We start from the raw sequence: 23,268 nt of genomic DNA, 5'->3' as shown, positions 1-23,268 counted from the left end.
AAAACGGCATTGCAGAAATATTGAATCGATTTCCTTCTAGGGCGTATGCCTACCTGATAGTTCAGATCTCCCATAGGAGCCCTTGTGCTTGCCAACGATCTCGAGATTGCATGTTGCCGACTCCCGCCCGCCGTGCGCAAGATCGATTCGAGGCTCCTTCGCCGGTATCCTTGACAACAGTATGTTCATCTAATAAGTCGCGAACAAGCCCGCACAAACCGGCGAATGGGAAGAACTGTATTACACTGAAAGATGACCCCTACAGCGACCGACGGCAACAACATGGCGACCAGCATCATTCGCTACATTGCGCTACAATACCTGTATCAACATGATATAAAATCACACATTGACATGAAGCCAGAGTGGCTGAAAGAGCTTGAGGGATTGATCTGGCAGGAAGGCCTCTAGATATCCTGATGCCGAGAGAGAATTCGCAGCCAATGGCTGCCGCTTCGATGGGATTTATATGGAACAGATGAAAACAAGTGCAGACAATTCACCTGTGGGAGGCCGTTCTCTCGTAGCTATACAGTAGACTGTTCGATTTGCAGCATCGTGAACCACAGGTCTCAAGTTTTGAAGTACGGTGCTTGTATGCCGGTGGGTATGTATTAAGTAAAACCATATTCATTCTAGAGCTTACTGGCCGTGACAGAATATAATTGACACAATTGAAGGCCTTATTGTCTTCGTATCTCAATGTGGACTGGTGGTTGCCACAAGTTTGCTCTGTACACGTGCACTATGGTATGGAGGGCAATGGGGCAGGTACCAGATCGATTGCATGGGCGTTTTCCCGCGATGTTAAGCAGCACGCTTCGCTACGGGGAAGTCAGCCCAAATATCTGTGCAGTGTCCGAATCCGCCAGAGTTCTGACAGTGGAGTCAAGGCCATTGACAGAAGTGAGACATCCCGCTGAAACCAAGAGTTATCGTGAGTCAGAGCTCTCTAACCGGCCACATAGATTTCAAAGCAAATGCAGTAACAATCGCAAATGTCCTAATCGCATGCCTTTCAACAATATATGCATCATAATTGGCGGCTGACCGTTCGGCGGATCAATGCACCCCAGCTGAGCCGCTTTCTTTTTCGGGGCACAAAACGTTCGAACCCCGCGTTTTCTGGTGTGCTAGCCAGTGAAGTCACTCGAGCTGACGATCAAGCTCACTGAGGTTCCCCACAAACGTGAAGCGGAATATCCGGGGAACATCGTGCTCTGAATCACCAACCATGATCACCAGCGCATACCGGAATATCCGCCCACCAAGCAAGTCATTGGTGTGGCTTGGCGAGAGCCGGCAGTAGTTTCGGCATCAACCGTGTGAATATCAACGAACCTTGGTCGTGCCCTATATCTATGAGGGACCATCTTGATCATCTTCCTGTGGTGGCATAGTCCTCAAGTTTGTGCATAACCACCCTGCTTCGTGACGGATTACAAGACGAGCCGCAACTCTTTGTCATCATGGATTTTCAATCGTTATTGCCACAGCTTACTTTGGAGGAGAAAGTTTCTCTCCTGTCGGGCCAGAACTTCACATCTACCGGTGGCATCAAGCGTCTGGGCATCCCACAGATCAAGGTGACATTTCACAATTTGTAACCGATGATTGCTCCAAAGACGTGCTAACAAACTACAGGTTGCCGACGGCATCAATGGTGTGCGCCCATCTCAACATGAGAGCGAGATGTCGACTGCATGTTTCCCGAACACGACGTGTCTTGCGTCAACATGGGATGCTGAGCTTCTCGAGGAGCTAGGGGAGAGGCTCGCGAAGCAAGCCCGAATGAAGAGTGCTCAAGTTGTGCTGGGCCCAACGATCAATATCCATCGCGATCCTCGTGGAGGCCGTAACTTTGAATGCTTCAGCGAAGATCCGCTACTTTCTGGGCAGCTGGCAGGAGCCATCAGCAATGGTTTGCAGAAGAACGGAGTGGGATCCTGCCCCAAACACTTTGTATGCAATGATTCCGAGCTTTGGAGGCACTACTACGACGTTCAGGAATCGGTGAATGGCCGGGTGTTACGCGAGATATATCTCGCAGCATGGCAGCATCTTTTACGGGTGGCTGATCCGGTCGGTATCATGATGGCGTAAGTCAATACACTATCACATAAAGCCAGGAGGCTATTTTGTTGTTCAGGCTAACTCTGCAAAGTTACAATAAAGTCGAGGGCAAGTTCTGTAGTGATAGTCACCCTCTCATGCAGGAGATACTACGCGAACAGTGGGGATACAAGGGCATCACCATGTCAGACTGGTTTGGTACTCATGCTACTGAGGGCCCAATAAAAGCAGGGCTCGATCTTGAAATGCCCTTTCCGGTGAATCGAGCCAGAAAGCTTGTGGCCGCGGTCAAATCAGGAGATATCTCAGAGTCAGAAATCGATGTTCGCGTGGCGAAAATGCTTGAGCTTCGCGATCGAACACGAGATTGTCACCAAGATGAGCCTGAAAGGTCAGACGTGGACGAAGCTACGAGTCAGACAGCCCGTAATCTGGCAGCTGGTGGTATCATCTTGCTCAAGAACGCAAACGAGGCCCTACCGCTCAATGTTTCTCGATCGTCTAAAGTTGCGGTGATCGGAGAATATGCGAAGGATCCAGTTGTGACGGGTGGTGGCAGTGCATCCTGCGTCCCACAGTATAAGGTATCTCATTTGGATGCGCTGCGAGAAGCCGCTCCGGAAAATATCATATTCGAGTACACAACCGGTGTGCGTAGCAGAAGAGTTATTCCTCTCGCTCCCACTGAGATCCTCAAAACTCTCGACGGGCACGATGGGATCGAAGTCAATTACTTCAACGAGCAATCTGGGGAGCCAATTCTCACCGAGCATAGAGGAAAGCCTCAGGTGTGGATGCTGGGGGAGTTCCCTAAAGGCCTTGACGTTCCTGGCTCGCGGATAGAGCTCACTACAAAACTGACTCCTACCACCTCCGGGAAACACACCTTGGCGGTGCGTACGACCGGCGACTTTGCTTTGACCGTCAATGGTACAGAAGTACTCTCGGGCAAGAAGAAAGAAGTATCGACGGAGCAGTTTATCTTCAATCACATCTTGCTAGAATCCCGCCACGACATTACGATGGAGGCCGACCAGGCTTACGATTTGAGGTTGGTGATGAAATCTCCTGAGAAGCTTACCGCCGGCGAACCTACCCCATATGCTGCATCTATCTGCTTCGAGGAATTTCGCTCCGAGGATCGAGATATTGAGAATGCCGTGGAGCTTGCCAGGATATCTGACACCAGCATCATTTTCGCTGGACGGAATGGGCAATATGAGTCTGAGGGCTATGATCTAGAAGAGATCCGGATGCCCATAAACCAAACCAAACTAATCAGAGCGGTAGCGGCAGCATCGAAACGTACTATTCTGGTACTGCACTGCGGCAACCCCATCGACATAAGCGAGCTCGTGGATGACGTGGACGCTGTGCTGAATGCGCACTTCCCTGGCCAGGAAGGCTCACGAGCGTTGGCGGATATTTTGACGGGCAAGGTGAGCCCTAGTGGCCGGTTGGCGACAACGTGGTTCAAGACCTTAGAAGACACACCGTCATTCGGACACTTCCCAGCGAAGAAGTTGAGCGATGGCACTGTTGTCATGAAATATGCAGAAGGATTGCAGATGGGTTATCGCCACCCGGAGCTCGAAAGGGTCAGGTGGCCCTTTGGTCATGGCCTTTCATACACAACTTTCAATTACAGCGACCTGAGCTCAAAAACGGAAGCTGGCAGCTCAAATCAAACCCTAGTATGTTCGGTTACGGTGACCAACGCAGGCGGTGTGGCAGGGCACGAAGTGGTTCAGCTCTACGTTACCCCCTCCGACAGTACCATTGTCTGGCGTCCGGCTAAAGAACTCAAGGCATTCAAGAAAATCTTCCTTCAGCCTGGTGAATCTAAAACAATATCTCTGGGCTCTGATCTCGAAGTAGCGTGTAGTTATTGGGATGAGCAAGAAGTGGCCTGGAGAATGGATGCAGGCACATACGGGGTTCTGGTAGGCCAGCTGAGTGCGAATTTTGCAGTAACGAGAGCATCCTGTTGGAATCACTTGTAAATGTCAGGAAGTCGAAGTTCGGGATGACATCTGATCCATGAGTAATTACTGTCTAGCGAATATTGACATTGATAACCGTCATTTCATGTGTTATGCTATCTGTACCTTCGAGCAACCCCTTTTTTGCCATGTTAATTCAAGCGTTACTTCCTATTGCTGGGATCTCGTTTCTTTTATGTATCCACTTGATCTTGACGCATTCAGCGTTATGATCGATTCATGGTCGCATCGTGTTGTATCGTGCCGTATACCGCACTGCTGAACTGTTGTCGGAATCCTCAACAGTTTTAACATAATAATCACCTAATTTAAGAGAACTCTGCCGAATTGGCCTTATAGGATTCTCTACAACCCCCAAAATCCAATCTTTCCCTACATCTCGACCCTGTAAGCACTAATATGGGGGGGACCCCAGATTTCTCCGCAAGTTGTGTCACATGCACTAAGTCGACCGCTAGACAGCCAGGATCGCCCAGATCGCCGGAAATTCCGGGGAGCCAATCTTGCCCAGGGGTCCCCAAATTGGGTAACAAGAGTCCAGGCCGCAAGGCGAGCGACAAAGTCTTCTCCAAATTACTGGGGGTTGACCTTCCAGGTATGTCATTTTAATAGGCTAGACCAATCGTTTTGCACCTGGCACAGACGAGAGCTGAGTGTTTATCTTAGTACCGGCATTCTCAAACCTCCTATGCTACCCTTTCGCTCTTGTCACACTGAACGTCTCGATTACACTTCTTCCTTCGCACAGACAGCATATCCAAGGCCGAGCTCTGTAGCTGTTTTCCGCAATATTTTCTCCAGTCGCGTCGGCGTGTCGATATTCTGACACACGGGAATCAGCAGACTCTTGATATACGCAGCGATTTGTAAATCTTACCATGACAACGGAAACGTTACCGCGAGCATCGGAGAGAACGCACGGCGTTAGGCTATACCCATACACACTAAAAGTAGATAAGCTGCAAATTATCAGCATGCATCGATATTGGTAAGGACTCGACCTTTGCTCTTACCATGATACATTCTTTAATAAGCCCTTCCCATTGCATCGCCGTCGACCACCGGTACCAAGAATACCACTGCCTATGGCAATCATCTCTAGGTCCACTTCTGAGACATATCAGATCCCATCTCGCACATCCGGGCGATATGATTCCAGGTTGATCTGTATGCATGGCTTTGCGACAGGGCTTAGGGCGTCAAATACTTTCACTTTGGTTCCAACATCCTGCTCGATCTCTTCACGTTCCATAAGTGTTGACTCGCGCCAAACCACAGACGGGATTCGGGAATTGCCAGAGATCCTACGGCCCTCACCTGCAACTTCATTGCTCCGTTGTCCATATCCTGCAAAGACGTTTGGATGATTTCCACAATCCGAACGTCATCCCGCAATGCGCCTTTCGCAATGGTTTCCTCAATGGCTCTTTGCTGCGCCACGACGACAATGGCCCTCTCGTCGTGTCCTTCGGGAAGCTCAATTGAATCGACTTCACCGGAAACCTTGGCGATAGCAGCTCCGACGGCATTAGCAGCTCCTTAGTATACTCGGTGGATAAATTTCTCCACTCGGTCAAGATCTTTAGTAACAAGAAGAGACCCTCCACCCACCAGAAGTACATGTACAGGCGCTGACGATACTTTCATTTGATCGGTAGCATTCTCTAGCATCCGTTTGATCTCCTGGTGTGCACTGTTGACTATGTTAGGCGTGAGATACTTGACCAGTGTAGCATCGCCGATACAGGCCTTGCCCATAGCCACGACGATGTCGGTTGATGTGACAGTTGAGCCTCCGAAGACCATGGCTTCTTCATGAATGCGGTGGCCCACGGAGCCAGGACCAACATTAACGCCCCCACTTGCTCCGCCGCTGGCTTGAACAATGCTACCACCTCCTAGCCCGATGGAGACAACTTCCGGCATAGAGAAAGCAGTCTGTACGCCCCCAACCTCGACGAAGCCTGGTGCCTGTCTAGGGAATCCAGAAGGCAAACGCGCACAGGCGCCTATCGTGGTGCTTCCGATATCTACCACGAGTATTGTGGTGCCGTGACGCAGATATTACTCTTCTGTCTCAACTCAGGCGGCTGTTGCTTGTCAATGGATTCCGGCGAGAAAAGCAGCACCAATCATGCTGTTTGTAGACCCACAAGCAAATATCTTGACAGAAATTCGTGCGGCAGTGTCCGCATCGATAATTGTTCCATCGTTCTGGGAAAGAAAGAGAGGGTAGTGTAACCCTAGTCTGGCCATTGCACGTCTGAAACCCCTCGTCACTTGCGTGCTCGTCTTCAAGATTGTAGCATTGAGAATCATAGCATTCTCCCTCTCAACGAACCTAGTCCGGCTGGTATCATGGGAGCATACTACCTTGAATTTAGGCGCCTTGCTGGTCATCAGCTGCTTGCATGCTTTGCCTTGGAGTCCTCGGTGGTCTAGTGGAGAGAAAATGCCGACAATAGCCACCGATGTAATGCCAAGACCCACGATGGTATGTGTTGTTTCATAAATCTGTTCAACATTCAATCGTAAAATCTCACGTCCGAACACTTCACACCCGCTATCGAGATAGTATGCCCCTCCGTCCAAGATTCTTCGTAGACCGAGAGGGAAATGGGAAACGGAGGTATTTGTCTCGCAAAAGGACCGCAGAGACGAACAACCGCTACTCGATCCAGTCTCCTGGAGTCTGCTTCCACCAGCGCATTGATGAAATGAGTAATTCCAATTGTGGCGCTGAGTACGCGTCCTTGTTCCACCCTAGACTCTGCAAGTATCGCATGAATAGAATCCTCAATGCTGCTGGTTATGTCTGTCGTATTAGCTGTCTTGTAGGGTGCCAGAACGCAACGCCCCGGAGTATCCGAAGCCGTGATATCCAGGATGGCGGCGTCAGTGTTAGTGCCACCGACGTCGAGTCCGATGCGATACATGGACATAGTGATATGTGACACACCGTTGGCGGTTGAATTGCTTCAGGAACACCTCGCGGCGGAGAGTGGATTTTTATAATGCTGTTGTTGATTTCATCATATGGGTATCTGTTGAGCACGTTTTACGACCCCGAAACGATGTCTCCACCACGCTTTCAATGCTAGTGATCCTTGTTATGGCCGCTTGAACAACGATCACCAATGTACCTCCTAAAAGCAACTGTGTGTAGGTGGTTAGCCGGGTAGTCCCGCAATAGAGCTGAATAGCAGAGATCGGCCAACTCTAGGTGGTACTATAGTTGTTATCTAACGTTGCATAACCTGACTTTTTGGGAGAGCATAAAACATCGAGTCGCAAAGACCGTAAATCGGACAGGCCAACTAGAAAACAGACCAGAACAGATAATAAACAAATAAATACATGACCTAGAAGATGCAGGTTATGTCCGGTCGGCACACTTGTCCACAATCTCGGATAGTATGCTTGCTTACCCCTATGGTTTATTGGTTGTCCAATAGCTAGAAGTGAATCGTCAGTTGGCCGATCAGTCTTAGCGCCTCTCACGCCATGCCGGAGTTTAGATAAAGACAATCTTGACAAAAGATATTAACATACGTGCTCCCTCAACTTGCTTGACATAGCAACAAATATATATCCTAAGATTACCGTCAATCTATTAACAATAGGCCCACTGTTTTTGAATGTCACACATAAAATAGTTAAATATATTTCAAGACGCTACAGACGCTACGAAGGTTTGTCAGAGAAACTCTCCCATGAAATTGATACAGTCACCAGCTAATAGATATCACAATCATGTCAACTCTTCCTCAACCGAACCGAGCCAGAGTATGGATCTCTATGGATCGTAAAACATCCACTCAACCAACAATATCGCCCATAAACGAGCGTATAGAATAATAACATTGGACCGCTCGAGGTCGAGAGGCGCACTGGAAACTTTTTGACTTTCCATAACTCCTGTGAGTGAGTAGGAACAGGTCCTGGAGTCGTCAATCTTACCACAGATTTCCAAGGGCTGCTATGCAACTGTAGCATAGCAGCGTACCTCACCGGTAGTGCACTTATTCCATTGGGTCTCACTTGGTGGCAGGCGATCATCTGTAAGTGCAGTGTTCCCAGAGGTGCAGATTCTGGCCACTGATCCTCTTGTATCTTCGCAATCTCATCAGAAACGTTATTACAACCGCTGCACTTCTTGTGAGCTCTCTAGCAGGTGCTTATTACAACAGTATGTCCTCCTGTGCCACAGATTATGGGATATTAGCATCTCATAGATCTTACTCGGATTTTCTGTTTACAGTTGAGCGGTATGGGGGGTTTGGGGGTCCTAGTTCGTGATATGGAATCGTATATTTTTGTCCCTGGGTGAGCATACCCTTTTGTATTGTGTCTGCGCATTATCAGAAGCGCTAACAGGTTCTAGCATGGTGAGAAGACCTGCGATCAAGTCAAGCACGACAATCGAGAAGCCACTGACAGCGATACCCAAGTACGGCTTCTAAGCTCGGGTCGGTGGGCAGTACGTGTACCTCATCCTTCATTCATGGGACCCCGATCTTGAACAAAACGTCATGAACACAATCCCTTCCGATACTGGCATGACTTCTGCACAATTTATTGCTTATGTCATTTTCTGTGTCTCAACCATCCCTTTCCTGTGGATACACTCTCATCGTATACGAAAACTACTTAACGGTTCGAGCATTATTACCCTAGCGTTCTTCTTAGTCCTCCTAATATGGGCTTCTCGCAACGATGGGCCCGGAAGGGTTTGGCGCAACGCTAGGCTCTGACAGTGAACTACCGCTCACAGGCCAATCATGTATAACCTTAGTGTAGTATGGCTCATGATCTCGGGGATCATAAAGACCATTGGCTCTATCGCTGCAGGGATTATAAATCAAAACGACTTCGCCCGCTATGCCAGCAGACCGGCGCATGCTTATTGGGGTCAGGCATTTGCCTTCCCCATCTATAGCATATTCGCATCGGTTCTCGACATCCTAGTCACGGCTGCTACCCAGAATCGTCTCGGGGAGAGGCTGTCTGGAATCCGCCGACTCTTTTCGTTAGTCGGCTCGAACGCGACGGTGGTGGTGCTGGAACGCGCGCTACGGTAGCCTTTGCGGGGCTAGCTTTGACGATTGCTCAAATGGGGACTAACATTCCTGGCAACGCTTTCGCTGGTGGCATAGATTTGTCTACGATCTTTCCTCTGTACATCAATGTAAGACGGGCAGCATATATAACCGCTATTCTATGTCCTATCGTCTACCCTTGGCGGCTAGTAAAAACTGCGACGACTTTTCTTACGGTCCTGTCTGGGTATGGCGTCTTTTTGGCGCCGATGACTGGCATGATGGCTGCGAGCTACTTGATTGTGAACAAACAGAAACTTCAACCAGAGCATCTTTACCGTGGAGATGCAATCAGCATATACTGGTACAATAAGGGCGTCAATTGGCGTGCCCCTGTTGCGGTAGGCATGTTCCCCGCTATAAGTAGCACTCTCATTGTGCTAAATGAAGACACACAGTGGCTTGTTGGCATCGCAATGTGCCTGCCTGGATTTATAGCCGCAGTAGACACGTCCATTACCGTTCCTAACAGTGTCGCCGAATTCTACGACTTGAACTGTGTTTATGGGTTCCTCTCGGGCGCATTGTGCTATATTATCCTTCATGGAGTCTTTCCAGCTTCTGCAGTTGACGCATTCGCCAATCAATCGCCTGAGGCTAAGGAAATGCATCGCCTTCATCATATACGATGGGATACCGCATTTGAGGTAGTGCCAGACGTACAGGGCTGCAATCTCCATGGAGCAAACCCAACAAAACATTCAGACAAGTCTGTTACGGGCGCGTAGTTCGTCTTTGGTTCTGTTTGGCCTGCATCTCGAATGCCAAGATACCGAGAAAGAAACGACAAAATAGTTATTTGCATCAACCCGTCGGCTGTAATTTGGTAATTTGGTGTGCGCATTTGGTTAGGATTCCTACTTGACAGCATCGACCATAGACCCACGCTTGTAAGCAATATAGATAGTTAGGGGCGGCTGACAGATTTGGAGTGGCATGCGGAAATGAAGCTACTGTGTGGACAGATCCTGTAGTTAGTTCTAGAGAGAGGCTCGAAAACAGCTGTAGCGGACAGTACACTAGCGTATGCTTTCTAAACCTGTGGCATCTAAAGATATCTACTTCTCGTCGTGGTGAAATGACACTTTGTTGAAAGACACTATGAAGCTGTGGTGCTCGTAATAATGATCGAGACCATAGCTTTGCGTTAACTCTTTCTCTGGTCTAGACTAGGTAGTGCTAAGAAAATGGGTCCTCGTCGCCAGCCATGTGTATCACCCCTGAGGTGTCCTCAGCAGGCCCTGTTCAGCGGTACTTCGTCCTGTCCTAGCATCGGCGAACCCCCTACCATAGTAAAACGGCCAACTAATTACGTGGCACACGCCGGTACCCCAGTCAAAGTCAACCGACCGTACGAGCGCATCATTTCCAAGTATCCCACAGATGAGGGCATTTTCAGCCAACCTACCAATTTGTTATACATGCCTAACATTTAACATCAGCGGCAGGCAAGCCATACAGCACCTCGGGAGACTGAGTCGCAGGTAGGCAAGTCCAAAATCAAAAGCAGTTTTGGCGAGGCAAGAACGTGGAGAAGCAGAAAGAGCCGGCCTTGCGACAGGTGTCGGAAGAGAAAAACCGCCTGTGTAATCCCCGCCGAACCTCCCTGTGAGCGTGCGCGTCAGCCGTCTTAACAACCCCCAAGCTCACAGATCACAACAGGCAGCTTTTGTAGACAACGCGGTCTGGTTTGCGAGGCGTCATTCAATACGACTGGGAACCGTGAAAGCAAAGAGAACGGTTTTCGTTCGGAGTTAAGCTACGAGAGAACGGCAGAGCGTCCACAGCTTCAACAACCTGTGAATACTCAAGTCGCCACCACAGCCAGCCCAGTTTTGACGAACCAGCCTGTGAACCACATCGACCAGGGCAGGAGTATTCGCTGCGCCGATCTTATAGGTTTCGCCCTCCTCGAGGACTTGGCCCAAGGGCCATACACTTGAGAACAATGTCGGTAGGACAGCGCATTGCGTGGGACCGGCTTCGAAGCAAGACAATCAGCTTCTTAGCACGTTTAGATCTGCTATCATCAATGATCATGACAAAGTGGATGCCAACATTATTCAGGTCTACCACGAAAGCCATCCCATCACTCAATCGCCAATTCATTTCCTCCCTGCTTGAGAATAAATCCCCGCCTCACACGAATAGAGCCCTAGTAGTTAAATCAGATGCAATCGAGGACTTGGTGCGGCCTTTTGGGTCCAGCCTTGTGCGGTTGTATTTCCAACACATTTCTCCCGTGTTTCCTATCCTTGCCAAGACGCGCTCCTTGAGATAATACCATGACACAAAGACAAGTATTCCAGCCTCTTTGAGGGGGGCTGTATACGCATTGGCATCTATGTTCTGGCCAGATATCCGTCTCTCCACGGTACATGCCCTTTCGAGCAGCATGAATTGGTGAGCTATGCCTACGATTTGTTGAGCCGGGAGCTGGAAGCCCCTAGCCTTTCGCAATTGCAAGCGTGCCTCTTACTGCTGCATACTCAGCCCCCAAGCGTCAACAGCGTCGAAACACCAAGCACCTGGACATCCACGGCCCAGGCGACAGCCTATGCGCAGATGATCGGCTTGCACCGCGATCCCAGTGTATGGGATATTGAGCCGTCGGAGAAAGCTTTACGTAAGACGTTGTGGAGGGCAGTGTTTACTACCAATGCGTGGTCGTCTACATGTCATGGAAATCCCCTTCATATCCACTAAAACTCGTTTGACACGACGATACTCAATATATACGATCTTCGATACGATGAGGATATCCACGATGATTTGTTTCACATTGTAGATTCGGGCGATGCCCATTTCCAATCCACCATCGCAGCGAGATATCTTGAGATGATACGTTTGCCCCAATTGTTACACGAGGTTCTTACTTGCAGTTTGTGAGTCCGCATGACGAATGCGATTCGGTCAAGAGCTTATTCTTTCCTTCAAGCCAGATCAAGCCTCTTCATGGTAGCAACGAAGAGTTTCAACCAACGAGCGATAGCCTTTCGATACTCCGTACACGTCTGGCAGATTGGCAAAACCTTCTTCTACATTGTCTTCTTCTCGACATCACACGAATATCGAAAGTGCGTGACAACAGTCTGTCGCCCTTGTCACAAATTTCATCATGCCCGTTAATCATAAAACGGTAGAAGTAGCTAACGCTGCTACAGACTCTTTACAACTGTGTTACGGTGGCACCCAGATCCTCCTGTCATGGGCGTTGATGTATCCCACGACTGCAAGCGCAAGGTCTGGTCTTGATTCAAATCTTCGAAGACATTTCGCATCATCGCTTGTAAACACTCAAGCTTTCATGCCATACGTTGCGGCCATGGGCAAGGGATCATTGAATGGACTTTTGCCTCGGCGTGTGTTCCAACCCGTATGTGGCGGCCGTATCTTCACTAATATGCTTCAACTAAGACGCGCGCACGCAATTGATTATTTGTGGGATTATCTCATCTACCTCTTCCTGCTCGCTAAAGAGCCTGGAGATGTAAAACAAGCTTATCAGCTATTGGAGGCACTCCAAGCGTCGTTGCAGGAGCTCGAATGTGTTGGAAATTGCAAAGTGAAATTGCTGTTGAAGCCAGTTAGCTTTAGGGTCAGCTCCTTCTCACCAAGGCCGAGGCCGTCATGCGCCAGAAGTGTACGTCTCATCCAGCGTAGCAGATATAATGTGTCACTTTAGTACTCGATTGCCGCCTGTTCGACAGATCTTTCATGAGGCGAGATGGAGCCACCAAATTCTATGCGCTATTCTTACGGAAGCTGGGTTAGTAACCTAGGATAATATGAGACAGGATGGGTAATTACAGGGAAGCCAGTAAGAAACCAATGAATCTCTATAGCGATAGCTTAACAAGCCATGTGAAAGCATTGCCTGTTATTGTTAGGTCCGTAAGAGCTTCTTCAGTGGTATTGTGGCCTGTTTTCAGCCGAGGCCCCACTGGCAGCTCGCTCTGGGACCCTGCTGCCGTCCGCCACGCCCCCTTACAGCCATCCCAAGCTGCCAATTCGCCACGCGTCGGCTCTCTGCAACCTCATCGTCAAAATACTACCTCGTCCATCATTTACCATAGTTCCTATTCATCTGCATCTTCAGATGTACCCGTTCTACGTAGCCTGAATATTACTCACCATGTGCTTCCCATGCTCGCACTGCGCAGCACATAATGTCAACATTCGACGGAATTTGTCCGTGAGTTTCCCGACGTCGCCATTGACTTCTTTCGGCCGCATCCTGGTCGCCGTCCACCTCTGGCGTGTTTCTTGAGCCATGTGCACAGCGACCATCTGGCTGGATTGGAGACTCTAAGATCACCCTTCGTGTTCTGCTCGGCAGCCACGCGGAAGATTTTGCTTCAGCTTGAAAAGTGCCCAGTGGACATAAACACATCTCAAATCGCTTCTAAAGACTGTCCCACTTGACACGCCAATGATGCTGGGGCTTGAGCTAGGAAATCATATACAAGTTACCTTGTTCGATGCGAATCATTGCCGGGTAGCCGTCATGTTCTGTAAGTCACCTTACTTTCACTCGACTCCTCACACTGTAACCCAAGGACTCACGCGGGTCCTCAGTGATCGAAGGCGACAAAAGAAGCGATACTGTACACGGGCGACATCAGAAGCGAGCCGTGGTGGATTAATTGTATGGTAAGGAGTCCTAGTCTTGTTGAGTACTCCTTCGGCTTACGACCTCTGGATCGTATCTATCTCGACACTTCCATGTTGGGCGGCTGTGCACTTCACCCCAAGTCGAAAGGCTTGCGTGAGCTTTTGTTGAGGGTCACGAAGTATCCCGACGATACTGTGTTCTGTATACAGGCATGAACCTATGGGTATGAAGAGGTCTGGACCGCGCTATCAAAGGCACTGAAGTCCAAGGTAAGTATCTCCCATGTTGGGACATTTACCATCATTCTCTGATGGCGATCCAGATCCATATAGACGGGTACAAAATCGATGTGTGCATATCTCTTGTTGCGAAGCCATCTTCGGAACGGTTTGCTGCGCAGTTCCATCACGCTAGAGAGGCATCATATCTCGTTGGCTGTAGCCTCGGAAACAACAAGCAGGAAGGTTGTCTGACACTTGACGAAAATGTTCGCATTCACTCTCGTGAGAATAGTATGGCATGTTCAGCCACGTGTAATAAACCTGTCGTCCGGGTTCAGCCCATTGTAGCACGCTCATCCGATAGTCGAGATATTGCAGAAATTAGCTTGGGCGGTGGAGGTGACGACTTGGAACAAGAAACGGATCTTGGTCAACTAACCATCGATAATATCCAGCTGCTCTCCCAACTGTAAGTAGTGTGAAGTTAATCGGCACGACGCGTCTTGCTGGACACTTTCAGGATATCAGAGTCCCAAGACTTGTCAACCGACTTAAAGGTTCAAACGAAAACAGTACTTCTAGCCCTCATCACTACAGGTGCTCACCCACAGTCCAGAGTGTCGACCGAAGACTTCTCGGAAGACGTACAAACCAGACTAGGAAGCGTCATTTTTGGCCAATACTGTTATCAAATGCCTCTCGAAAGGAACAACTTACCCATGGCCTCAAGTCGCCAAGCGGAACAACGGCATACCTAACAAAATCACGTTTCCGTATGCAAGATATTCGTCGCTGCCAGAACTACGGCATCAAGTTGGGACATTTAAGCCTAAAGATGTTTAGCAGTGCACGGTCGATATGTCGCATTGGGAAGAACATGGGATCACGATGCGCAAACTCTTCGGCGCCTACTGTTCTGGCGGCGTGTTTGGGCATGGTATTCTATTAGGACAGATCTTCCAGAAGCGTCAAGTAGTCGAGAGAGTCTCGACAGATGAGACAGGTGAAGATTTTCCAACCTACTACTAGTACCAGCCATAGATTCTCCAGCCTGGTGGTAGCGCCTACAGATCCTGCTGGTGAGGTACCACGGGCAGAAGCAATCAATCCTGCTAAACCAGCCCCGCCTGCCTCGACACCAACAGCAGTCACCAATGTGGATGTGATATACATTGACTCATCGGATTTGACTTCGGAAGACGAGAGACTCAAGCGCAAAGTGCCTTCGAAGCGGGACTACGAGCAGTTCCAGGGTCATGAAGACCCTCAACGTCATATGGGAAAGCTTTTATGGACCAGTAAAGCTGCGTGCTGGAATTGAGGTTTCAAAGCTCTTGTTCTAGCGTGGTTACCTCCACACATTGAAACCATGGCCGTACTGGTTAAACTTGTAGCTAAGTAAACTTCTTCTCAATTTTGACCAGAAGAACACCCTGACTTGCTACGCCCTGGCTGTTCATAAACTTGACGAAGCGATATCCACGTCTCAGCCTGTCTAGTCGAATGCATGCCCACGCAGCTAGGTCATCCTTTCCGATCTCATCGTCCTTGATCAGGAATCGCACAAATGCAAGCTCGGGAGTGACGCCCTCGACATCTTTGAACTCCAGCAACTCCCCCTTGTAGTCTGGATTGACACCCTTCATCGTCTTTGTTTTGGCCTTGTACTCGCCCTCCTTGGCCTTGCCTGACTGGCGTAACTGGATTGTGTGATGAGGCTCGGTGTGAAGCTCAACTTTCAGATATGGTTTGAGCTTGGCAGGGTTGTCGTCTTCTTTTGGCAGTGGCAGATTCTGGGCAGCAAGAACGGTGATCTGCAGATCAAGTGTCTGGCTCTGTATTTGAGTCGGGGCGAGAGGAGCTGTCACAATTTCGCCCGTCGTAATAGCTGCAGGTCTCTTGTCGCTTGTCGCAAGCGGTTTCTTGCCACGGTACCCTTCAGGCTTTAGAACATATCCTCCCGTGCCCGCGAACATGCCCTCGTTGACCATCATACCTTCGTCCCACTTCTGCCAGTTCAGCGCAACGATTTGAATGCCCTTACGCCAAAACTCGGGAGGGTCAAGATTCGATGAGCCGATGCGCATCCCGGAGGGATAGGTTCGCATCATGTAGTCCTGGTTGTGCTTGAATAGATCCGGTGCTTGCTTCTCATGTACCTCCATCACGCTGCTTTCTGAGAGCGAGAAGACGTGAGCCGGCATTACGGCCTCTGGCTGGTTCAGAGATTTGAAAGAGACACCCCGAGTGTAAATGCCGAGTTGACTGAGGGCCTCGATGATCTTAGAAGGCTTCTTTTTCGTCTGAGCGACGGCGTCGGCATTTGCTAATTGTGCCTCGGGAGGGAGACGGTCGCTATCCGGGGTGGTTGTTGCGCCACTGTGACCGGGGGGCGCATATTTGACTTTGACCAGTATCCTCTTGGCCAACTCACCTGGAGATGGCAGGATCTTGGCGTCTGCGGGCGGTGGCGACAAGAGGTATTCTTCCCAGACCTGGCTCATGATGTCTACCATGGCCTCTTGCTGGGCAGAGCAACAGTGGACTTCCAAGCTAACGATAAGGGGCAAATCCGTCACTGCGAAAGCACTTTCTTTGATCGCCTCGCAGACCGATCGGAAGGAGACCTCCTTGGTAAGAGTGTAGCCGTGAAGTACTCGCGGCTCGATACCCACTGCCTTGGGACTGGATGTCTCTGTGCGCAGTGACGTGCCTGTTGTCGATGTCGTGTCCTGGCTCAAGACCGAGTTTTTGGTGGTGCTTTTGTCAAGCTCTGATTCCTTCTCGGCGCCGTTATCGTTGCTGGCGTACTTCTCAAGCTTTCGGCCAAGGGACGTGTTCTCCAAGCGGCGAGTGATGGAGCCAGGCAACTTCTTAGCCAGACGTTCTTTACGGCTTGACTTCTTGAGCGCCTTCTTCTCGGCGTACTCCTCATCGCTGCTGCTAACCGAGGACTCCGAATCGGAGTCGTCCCCGTCCCACACATCAATTTCGATACAGCGACAGCCTCGAAGAAGGACATTCTTGTAAGCATCGGTACTGGAATCGCTGTATAGCTGATTACCTGTGAGGTAAGTGTTGTGGCTGGAGCTTATGAAGTAGCTGCTCAAAGGCCAAGAGAAATCCTCGTTCGGCGGAGGTGCCAGTGCGTTTGCAGCAGGTGAGGTCATATATTGCAAGAAGCCATTCAGATCCAGCTCCTATAACCATGTCAGGATGTTCGGGGCTCATTTTACCAAGGCTGCATGGTAGCTCGAGTTTTCAGACTTACGCCCTTCGTCGCGATGTCGCCGGACGGGTCAGTCACGCTGTCGGCCTGTACATGGTGCAAGAATGCGATGACCTGATCCTTAGTCCATGCGTTTCGATCTTCAGCATGGCGCTTGAAAATCTGCTGCAGATGCGCCAGGAGGGACGGGTTGACTTCCTTGACGCTGCGCTCCTCCCCACCAGGCTGACCACCACCAGCTTGGTGCACCGAAGCTCCGACAGGAGGGGCAGTATTGTCGGCCATTTCCCCCCACGAAGTCGTCGCTTGGAGAAAGGAATGACAGTGTAAATCGGAAAGTTGGCGTGATGAAAGATCAGACGCTCAAACCATGCCAGATCTCTCAAAGATCGCTGGGAATATCGTTGGGAGAATAATCTTTGACCGAGCCTCTTTTTCTCAGGTTCGTGCTTTCATGGCGCGAGCTTGTTTGGCAGTAATCTTGGCAAGCGAGCTGGACCGTGAGCTGCACTCTACGGTGGGTTTTGGTCTGTGACGTCTCTCCACCGGGACCCTGATTTGATTCACGTACAGTCTCAAGTTGGGCAAGGAAGAGCCCATGCTAGCCCGCTGGCACCGAATGGGGTTTCGACCAAACGCATGGTCAGCTGGGAGCCGCTAGACTGGGCCGAGAAGAAATGCATAGCTCAGACTGAACAAACAGGAAATGTATGCACATGGCACACTTGGATCTCTACGCGAGTCGACCGTCTTGATTGATCAGGGTCGGAGGTTTGAAGTAGCCTCAAGCCAATTCAATTACGTCATGGTTTCGCGGACTCTTATCGAGCGATCACCTGCAGAGATCTTATCGGGTGCTCCGTACTAACATCATACGGTGCTAAGGTCAGGGCTGACAAGTAACAAATCACCACCGTGTCAGTATGAGTTACCTAATTTAGATTCATCACACTCGGCTTTGTCACAGGCAAGTGACACTAGAAGTTCAGTTGCCACTGCTGAGATCTGTCAAGTAAAGTCCGTTGTGAGAGAACCTTACACCGCCGACCATGAGTAAAATCCACTTCCCCTATTCACAGATGTGAGCGGTGACCGCCCCGCGTTTCTCGTTCTACACTAAGCGGCTAACTAGATAACTAACCCCACCATTCATGGCGCAACAGGGATGCTGTAACCTAGTTACTAACCTATGTTCTGTACACAGCACTAACCTATGTAACAGCCGCGCACAAATACAGCATTTTGCATGCCAATTCAGTATATGGTGACCACTCAAAGCAGCGCATTAGTGAGCCAGCGCTCGTCTAGCAGTAATCTGGACGAACGAAATAATCAGACATACTCGTAGTCACTGCAAACCCGCAATGTTCAAGAAGGGTAAGTCGTGATGTGATATAGGTTGATATCTCCGACTGGGCATTCGTTTGCACACTCGTGCGGTCGGATTACGGACTATCAAGTTTGATCATCTTGCCATAAGTGCAACATGATATTTCCTTGGGTAGAGATGAATAACCGGTATATACTTGTGTGGCAATATGGATGACTATGGATGGCCACAGTGTATGGGGAGCACTCCATACACTAAGACGACGAGCTCTCGGATCATCCAACTTGGGGAGTGGTGATCACGTGACTTAGTCAGTGGGTGTATGCCCACTTTCTGGACACCGATATTCTCTTTTGTAGACTTAGACTTCTATATACTAGTTGACAGTGTCATTTCACGCTTAGAGCGTTATACTTGCGATCCCACGCTCATGCGAGCACCGTATTCACTATCCTATGCTCGAGTAGATTCAGGCTCTTCCTTTCAGTGCATCATACAAATCCTTCACTACAACAGTATTCTATATCAACTGTAGAAACTGTCATAGCTTGTGTCACAAGTTGTTGTATATGATATCGTAATAAGAAGTCCAAATGTTCTCCAAGGTCGCATACCATGGGTACTCAGCCAGACTCAGCCACAACGCACTACTGTTTAAGGTTAGTCTAGCTTAAGTCGCTTTGCCAAGAGCTTGGTTTCGAAATCAGGGGTGGAGTTATGTGCACAAGTTAGTTACTGATTTAGTTACTTGCGATCCAAAAAGTTCACGACTCGGAATAACTCGAACATCCATCAATCTAACAAGAATAGCCACGCCTAGCCGAGATCATACACCAGTTATTAGATTTCATTTCAACTCACTTCTCAATCCCAATGTTTTCGAGGCTGTCCCATGTACAACATGACTCTATCGCCAGATGGCGCGCTTCCGGCTTGTAGTATGAAATGTAGTGTGAAACTGGCCGTGGGCGGTAAAAAGAATTAAAAAGAAATTGCGCATTTTCAGGTTAGGCAAACTTGCGCATACTCCTGCAGGTCTTCCCCTGATCTCAAGTATCTTCTTCAAAAGGCAGACCTCAATGTTCAAGGGATACGTGCATTGATCAGAAGACAAGTCTCCTTGCTTGCGCCACAGTATCTGCAGTGTTTCCAGTTCTTCACTAATTCCACGAACTCTAATAATCGCATAACATCGCAAGTGTTATTTGAAAAGGATCAAAATAGTAGGCCGCAAGCAAAATGGGCTACGTGAATTCAGAGTTCATCTTTTCCGGGAGCTTACACTTCGACGACACAAAGTCGCACAACGCAAGAGCGAATATCTCGAAGACATGGTCCGAATTCGTCATGGAGGCACGGCATATGAGACCCATTATTATGAGCATATCATGCATCACTCCTAGAACGTCTAGAAACGAATGAGTGGGAACTCGGGAACCTCATGGAAAGAGTAAAGCCATTTGGGGATTGCGGACAAGAGCACAACAACCTTGTCCCGGATAATGCATCACGGGTACACAGACCTAGTGAAGCACATGCCACAATCGCTGCAATCAACAATGATGCAAGCCCGGATGTGGAACAACTTTCAGGGAGTTCAAAGGAGGACGAAGTAATGGACCTCCAAACAGATGAAGCAGGAGCCCCTACAAAACTCTTTCCTGGAGTGGGAACAACTGGATCTCTGTTATCGCGCCACATAAATGACGATGAACATAGCTAGCTTGATCCCCGGTTGAAGCCCTGTAATACCAGCTCAAACGACTCCGAGATACTCCTCTACAAGAAGGCTAAATTGATCCACGAACGTTTTGCGGAAGACAAACCCCAAAATATAGCAGAAGACGAGGGATACAATGCACCATCCTCGACTCAACTGAACCATCAGAGGTCGACGGCATTGACGTTTGCATATGTGACGAGGGGGCTCAACACCTGCACCCAACTTAAACCCGAAACCCGAGGCGAAGTGTTTGAACTTGAATTCCAGATCTTCGAGACAGTCCCCGAGAACATTGTTGACCATGTCTGCTTGAATTGGAGTTAATGAACCATGGCAAAAGAAGTAGTATTTATGTCGGTACTAGCGCTAAAGCGACTGAAGGTTGAAGAAACTGATGGAAAGAGGCGGGACAAAATTGAAATGAACCACCTTCGGTCGAACTCTCGCTACTATGAGGACTATAACATTCGAAAAAAATTATGAGCCTCAAAAAGGAGCTAGGAGAGAAAGTCTGTTGCGGGATGAGGTCCTACCACACGATGTACAAGACTCTCAGGAAATCTTCAGACGCTTTCTTGGGTCAGCAGTTCAAATATGAGGAGACCGCATGGAGTTGTGATATTTCTTGCTTGCGGTCTGTATCCCCTAAGTACATTTCGCAACTTGGTACGATATAAGGAAAATGGGACTACTAATGCATCTAAAACCCCAAGAATAAGCCCAAAACGCTCGAATAGTAGTCCTCGACATTAAGGCTAGAGGAGTTTTAACATTAACATTAAATAAGACCAGCAGCTGTTTGCTATGATGTAAATGTATCTATGTGTGCCCAATGCGTGTTTTGGTTTAGTCGAGGCCGGGATTCTTTCCCTCTGTGGCATATTACCTGCATGCCGACTACATGGTCAATCTACTCGCGCATATATCGCCAAATACGAGCGGCACGCTTCGTTCTATATACCGGGGTCTTCTTGCTCAATGTTGCTGGAGGAGACATAGTTGTCCCATGTACTGCATTGATCCGACAACTTCTGCCTGTCGACGGTAGCCTCGATTTCGGAACTGCGCTCAATGATCTGCAGAGCAAACCCTTCTGACGCGTGCCAACCAATCTGCAAATCGTTAATGATATTTTTAAGCTCTTGATAGGTGCTGGATCGAGAATAAGACTCACGTGACAGTGCATCAGCCAGACATCAGGGTTGTCGAGGCGGAAACCGATGACGAGGTAGCCGGCTGCTGGCAGCATGGCGACATCGCGTCTCGTGAGGTTCGTAGTGGTCAAATTGACTGTAGCGACGTCATATGTAGCTCCGGCTTCCTGTGCCAAAACAAAGAAATCGTGTCCATGAAGATGAACAGGTTGAGTCTGAGGGAAGACCTGAGTAATTTATCGTGTAGAAGTGATCGACCATGACTTACAATAGCGAGAGTAGACTCGATGACAAAGTAGACCCACTCGTCCACAACTTCAAATCGTACGACCTGCTGAGCGTCCTCAAAGACTGCAACATCGTCCATGGCTTGCTCCAGCGCTGTATCCATACATTAACAGAATTCCATGGGTAAAGCAAAATAATGACTCACTCGGCTCCTCCCACCCAGAGCGAAAACTCGTGCCGTTGATAGTCCAGCGCGTCACTCCAGTACTGAAGTCAAGGGCGACATCAAAGGCTTTTATTACGCTAGACGCACCGGCATCGATTTGGAGATGAGGAACCAGATTGTCCATGTCCTCGTCGACGCAGTCGTCGGTCCAGGCGTAAGCAGTGGACTCGGGATCAGCGGTAGACGAGGGATCGTAGCGGACAACACCCAGAATGTTATCCTGCATCTCATTGGTAGCACTGTAGAACGTATCGATAGCTGCTCTCGTCCAATAGTCCCCGACAGCCTGATTAGCCTCTACAATTATATCGTAGCGCTGGCCAATACCCACACTCAGGACGGCAGTGGTGAATGGCTCGATAGCAACTAAATCGTTCGCAATGACGGTCATGTTATGGCCGTCAATCGAGAACTTGAAGTGGCTGTCAATGGCTCCGTTGATGACGCGGAGTCGATGATGAGCAGCGCTGGTAAAGGTAGTCTCGAATCGTGCGCCAGTCATGTCGCCTGAGGTCTTGTTCGTGTAGATATTGGTGCTGTTGATCAGTGCATTGGCGGCTGGCGGAGGAAGACCTGGGGTCTCGGCTATCTGCCAAAGAGCGTCGGTAGTTGTGTGGTGCCAATCGTTTAAAAATAGAATACCTTTGTCTTCGTCGTGAGGAGTAGTGGCGGGTCCGTTGATGACGATACCACCAAACACACCGTTCCATGCTTGTAGAGCATACTGACTGTGGTACTAGGTGTGGCCATACTGTGTCGCACGCCACATGTATGTGATAGAATCACCAGGAGCAGTTGGGCACTGAGTGATGAAAACAACACCGTCCTCTTGCGAAGTCAGAAGTTGACGGATGCCGTGCCAGTGAATGCTCGTGCCGTTATTGGCCAGCTTGTTGGTCACATGAACAACGACCCAGTCTCCCCAGTCCGCATGTATTGTAGGTCCGGGAACTGTTCCATTGATCGAGTGGATGAGATGATCAATACCGTCGGCCGAGCCTGTGTGATTTGTAGCCTCAAGCCAGTATTCTCGGGTGACATTGGTCTCCGGGATGGTCTCGTTGTAATCTGTGTTGATGTTGAAGTCTCCCCAACACTTCGGGCTGTCCGCAGAATCGAACTCGCACTTCCCCATTTTGCAACCACCCCTGCCGAGCTGGTGGAGTTGGAAGAGGCTGTTTCGACAGGAGTACTGTGAACTAAAGTGCTAAGAGCAAGGGCGCTTAAGGCGAACAGTGGGGTTGACCACATGATCAATGTCATGAGAGAAAATATGAAATATTAGGAATTACGAAAGATAGTATTGAATGTGACGAAGACGAGTGTCGTGTACTAATGAAGGCACTAAGCGAGTGTGGTGGACGTGG

At 49.3% G+C, this 23,268-nt stretch overlaps 10 protein-coding genes across 10 annotated transcripts; 7 read left to right on the top strand and 3 right to left on the bottom strand.

Moving 5' to 3' along the window:
• The first annotated feature begins 1,356 nt into the window (after window positions 1–1,356).
• BKA67DRAFT_409944 (thermostable beta-glucosidase B) lies at window positions 1,357–4,169 on the top strand. Its single transcript, XM_046096741.1, has 3 exons — window positions 1,357–1,586; window positions 1,645–2,099; window positions 2,165–4,169. The coding sequence occupies exons 1-3, from the start codon at window positions 1,470–1,472 to the stop codon at window positions 4,074–4,076; spliced, it is 2,484 nt and encodes an 827-aa protein (XP_045954712.1). The 5' UTR covers window positions 1,357–1,469; the 3' UTR covers window positions 4,077–4,169.
• A 633-nt stretch (window positions 4,170–4,802) lies between these two features.
• BKA67DRAFT_540009 (uncharacterized protein) lies at window positions 4,803–7,018 on the bottom strand (the record flags this gene model as incomplete). The annotated part of the gene is made up of 7 exons (XM_046100718.1): window positions 4,803–4,898; window positions 4,954–5,035; window positions 5,090–5,159; window positions 5,357–5,579; window positions 5,688–6,106; window positions 6,230–6,590; window positions 6,620–7,018. The coding sequence occupies 7 exons, from the start codon at window positions 7,016–7,018 to the stop codon at window positions 4,803–4,805; spliced, it is 1,650 nt and encodes a 549-aa protein (XP_045954711.1).
• An 811-nt stretch (window positions 7,019–7,829) lies between these two features.
• BKA67DRAFT_638850 (permease for cytosine/purines, uracil, thiamine, allantoin-domain-containing protein) lies at window positions 7,830–10,005 on the top strand (the record flags this gene model as incomplete). Its single annotated transcript, XM_046105721.1, has 10 exons — window positions 7,830–7,862; window positions 7,930–7,996; window positions 8,051–8,141; window positions 8,207–8,265; window positions 8,541–8,732; window positions 8,806–8,832; window positions 8,877–9,081; window positions 9,111–9,516; window positions 9,574–9,822; window positions 9,904–10,005. The coding sequence occupies 10 exons, from the start codon at window positions 7,830–7,832 to the stop codon at window positions 10,003–10,005; spliced, it is 1,431 nt and encodes a 476-aa protein (XP_045954710.1).
• A 1,218-nt stretch (window positions 10,006–11,223) lies between these two features.
• BKA67DRAFT_579819 (uncharacterized protein) lies at window positions 11,224–11,489 on the top strand (the record flags this gene model as incomplete). The annotated part of the gene is made up of 1 exon (XM_046103793.1): window positions 11,224–11,489. A coding segment is annotated over one exon (228 nt), but the record flags the coding sequence as incomplete, so codon positions are not given.
• Window positions 11,490–12,163: 674 nt separating this feature from the next.
• Window positions 12,164–13,200, top strand: BKA67DRAFT_409857 (uncharacterized protein). Its single transcript, XM_046096740.1, has one exon. The coding sequence runs from the start codon at window positions 12,294–12,296 to the stop codon at window positions 12,858–12,860; it is 567 nt and encodes a 188-aa protein (XP_045954708.1). The 5' UTR covers window positions 12,164–12,293; the 3' UTR covers window positions 12,861–13,200.
• A 700-nt stretch (window positions 13,201–13,900) lies between these two features.
• On the top strand, window positions 13,901–14,769 carry BKA67DRAFT_540007 (uncharacterized protein; the record flags this gene model as incomplete). The annotated part of the gene is made up of 4 exons (XM_046100717.1): window positions 13,901–13,943; window positions 14,022–14,059; window positions 14,113–14,480; window positions 14,532–14,769. 4 exons carry the CDS (start codon window positions 13,901–13,903, stop codon window positions 14,767–14,769), a joined length of 687 nt encoding a protein of 228 aa, XP_045954707.1.
• A 100-nt stretch (window positions 14,770–14,869) lies between these two features.
• On the top strand, window positions 14,870–15,332 carry BKA67DRAFT_662910 (uncharacterized protein; the record flags this gene model as incomplete). Its single annotated transcript, XM_046108093.1, has 2 exons — window positions 14,870–15,014; window positions 15,082–15,332. 2 exons carry the CDS (start codon window positions 14,870–14,872, stop codon window positions 15,330–15,332), a joined length of 396 nt encoding a protein of 131 aa, XP_045954706.1.
• Window positions 15,333–15,405: 73 nt separating this feature from the next.
• Window positions 15,406–17,525, bottom strand: BKA67DRAFT_594883 (1-phosphatidylinositol-4,5-bisphosphate phosphodiesterase gamma-2; the record flags this gene model as incomplete). The annotated part of the gene is made up of 3 exons (XM_046105100.1): window positions 15,406–16,696; window positions 16,823–17,211; window positions 17,283–17,525. 3 exons carry the CDS (start codon window positions 17,523–17,525, stop codon window positions 15,406–15,408), a joined length of 1,923 nt encoding a protein of 640 aa, XP_045954705.1.
• A 2,486-nt stretch (window positions 17,526–20,011) lies between these two features.
• Window positions 20,012–20,743, top strand: BKA67DRAFT_649809 (uncharacterized protein; the record flags this gene model as incomplete). The annotated part of the gene is made up of 2 exons (XM_046106026.1): window positions 20,012–20,236; window positions 20,294–20,743. The coding sequence occupies 2 exons, from the start codon at window positions 20,012–20,014 to the stop codon at window positions 20,615–20,617; spliced, it is 549 nt and encodes a 182-aa protein (XP_045954704.1). The 3' UTR covers window positions 20,618–20,743.
• A 342-nt stretch (window positions 20,744–21,085) lies between these two features.
• Window positions 21,086–23,036, bottom strand: BKA67DRAFT_695102 (multicopper oxidase; the record flags this gene model as incomplete). Its single annotated transcript, XM_046109294.1, has 5 exons — window positions 21,086–21,405; window positions 21,468–21,662; window positions 21,716–21,828; window positions 21,881–22,629; window positions 22,654–23,036. 5 exons carry the CDS (start codon window positions 23,034–23,036, stop codon window positions 21,247–21,249), a joined length of 1,599 nt encoding a protein of 532 aa, XP_045954703.1. The 3' UTR covers window positions 21,086–21,246.
• Between the last annotated feature and the right edge of the window lie 232 nt (window positions 23,037–23,268).

Source organism: Truncatella angustata (genome assembly GCF_020726525.1).
Source record: "Truncatella angustata strain MPI-SDFR-AT-0073 chromosome Unknown BKA67scaffold_8, whole genome shotgun sequence".
In the NCBI taxonomy this organism is placed as follows: domain Eukaryota; kingdom Fungi; phylum Ascomycota; class Sordariomycetes; order Amphisphaeriales; family Sporocadaceae; genus Truncatella; species Truncatella angustata.
Note: the sequence above shows the minus strand (reverse complement) of the source record. Positions and strands in the feature narration are given on the sequence as shown.

Excerpts from the sequence above, each read along its gene's own strand:
- BKA67DRAFT_409944 (XM_046096741.1), top strand. The coding sequence starts at position 1,470 with ATGGATTTTCAATCGTTATTGCCACAGCTTACTTTGGAGGAGAAAGTT. Across the intron at positions 1,587-1,644 it reads TGGGCATCCCACAGATCAAG|GTTGCCGACGGCATCAATGG; the intron begins GTGACATTTCAC and ends AACAAACTACAG. Across the intron at positions 2,100-2,164 it reads CCGGTCGGTATCATGATGGC|TTACAATAAAGTCGAGGGCA; the intron begins GTAAGTCAATAC and ends AACTCTGCAAAG.
- BKA67DRAFT_409857 (XM_046096740.1), top strand. The coding sequence starts at position 12,294 with ATGCCCGTTAATCATAAAACGGTAGAAGTAGCTAACGCTGCTACAGAC.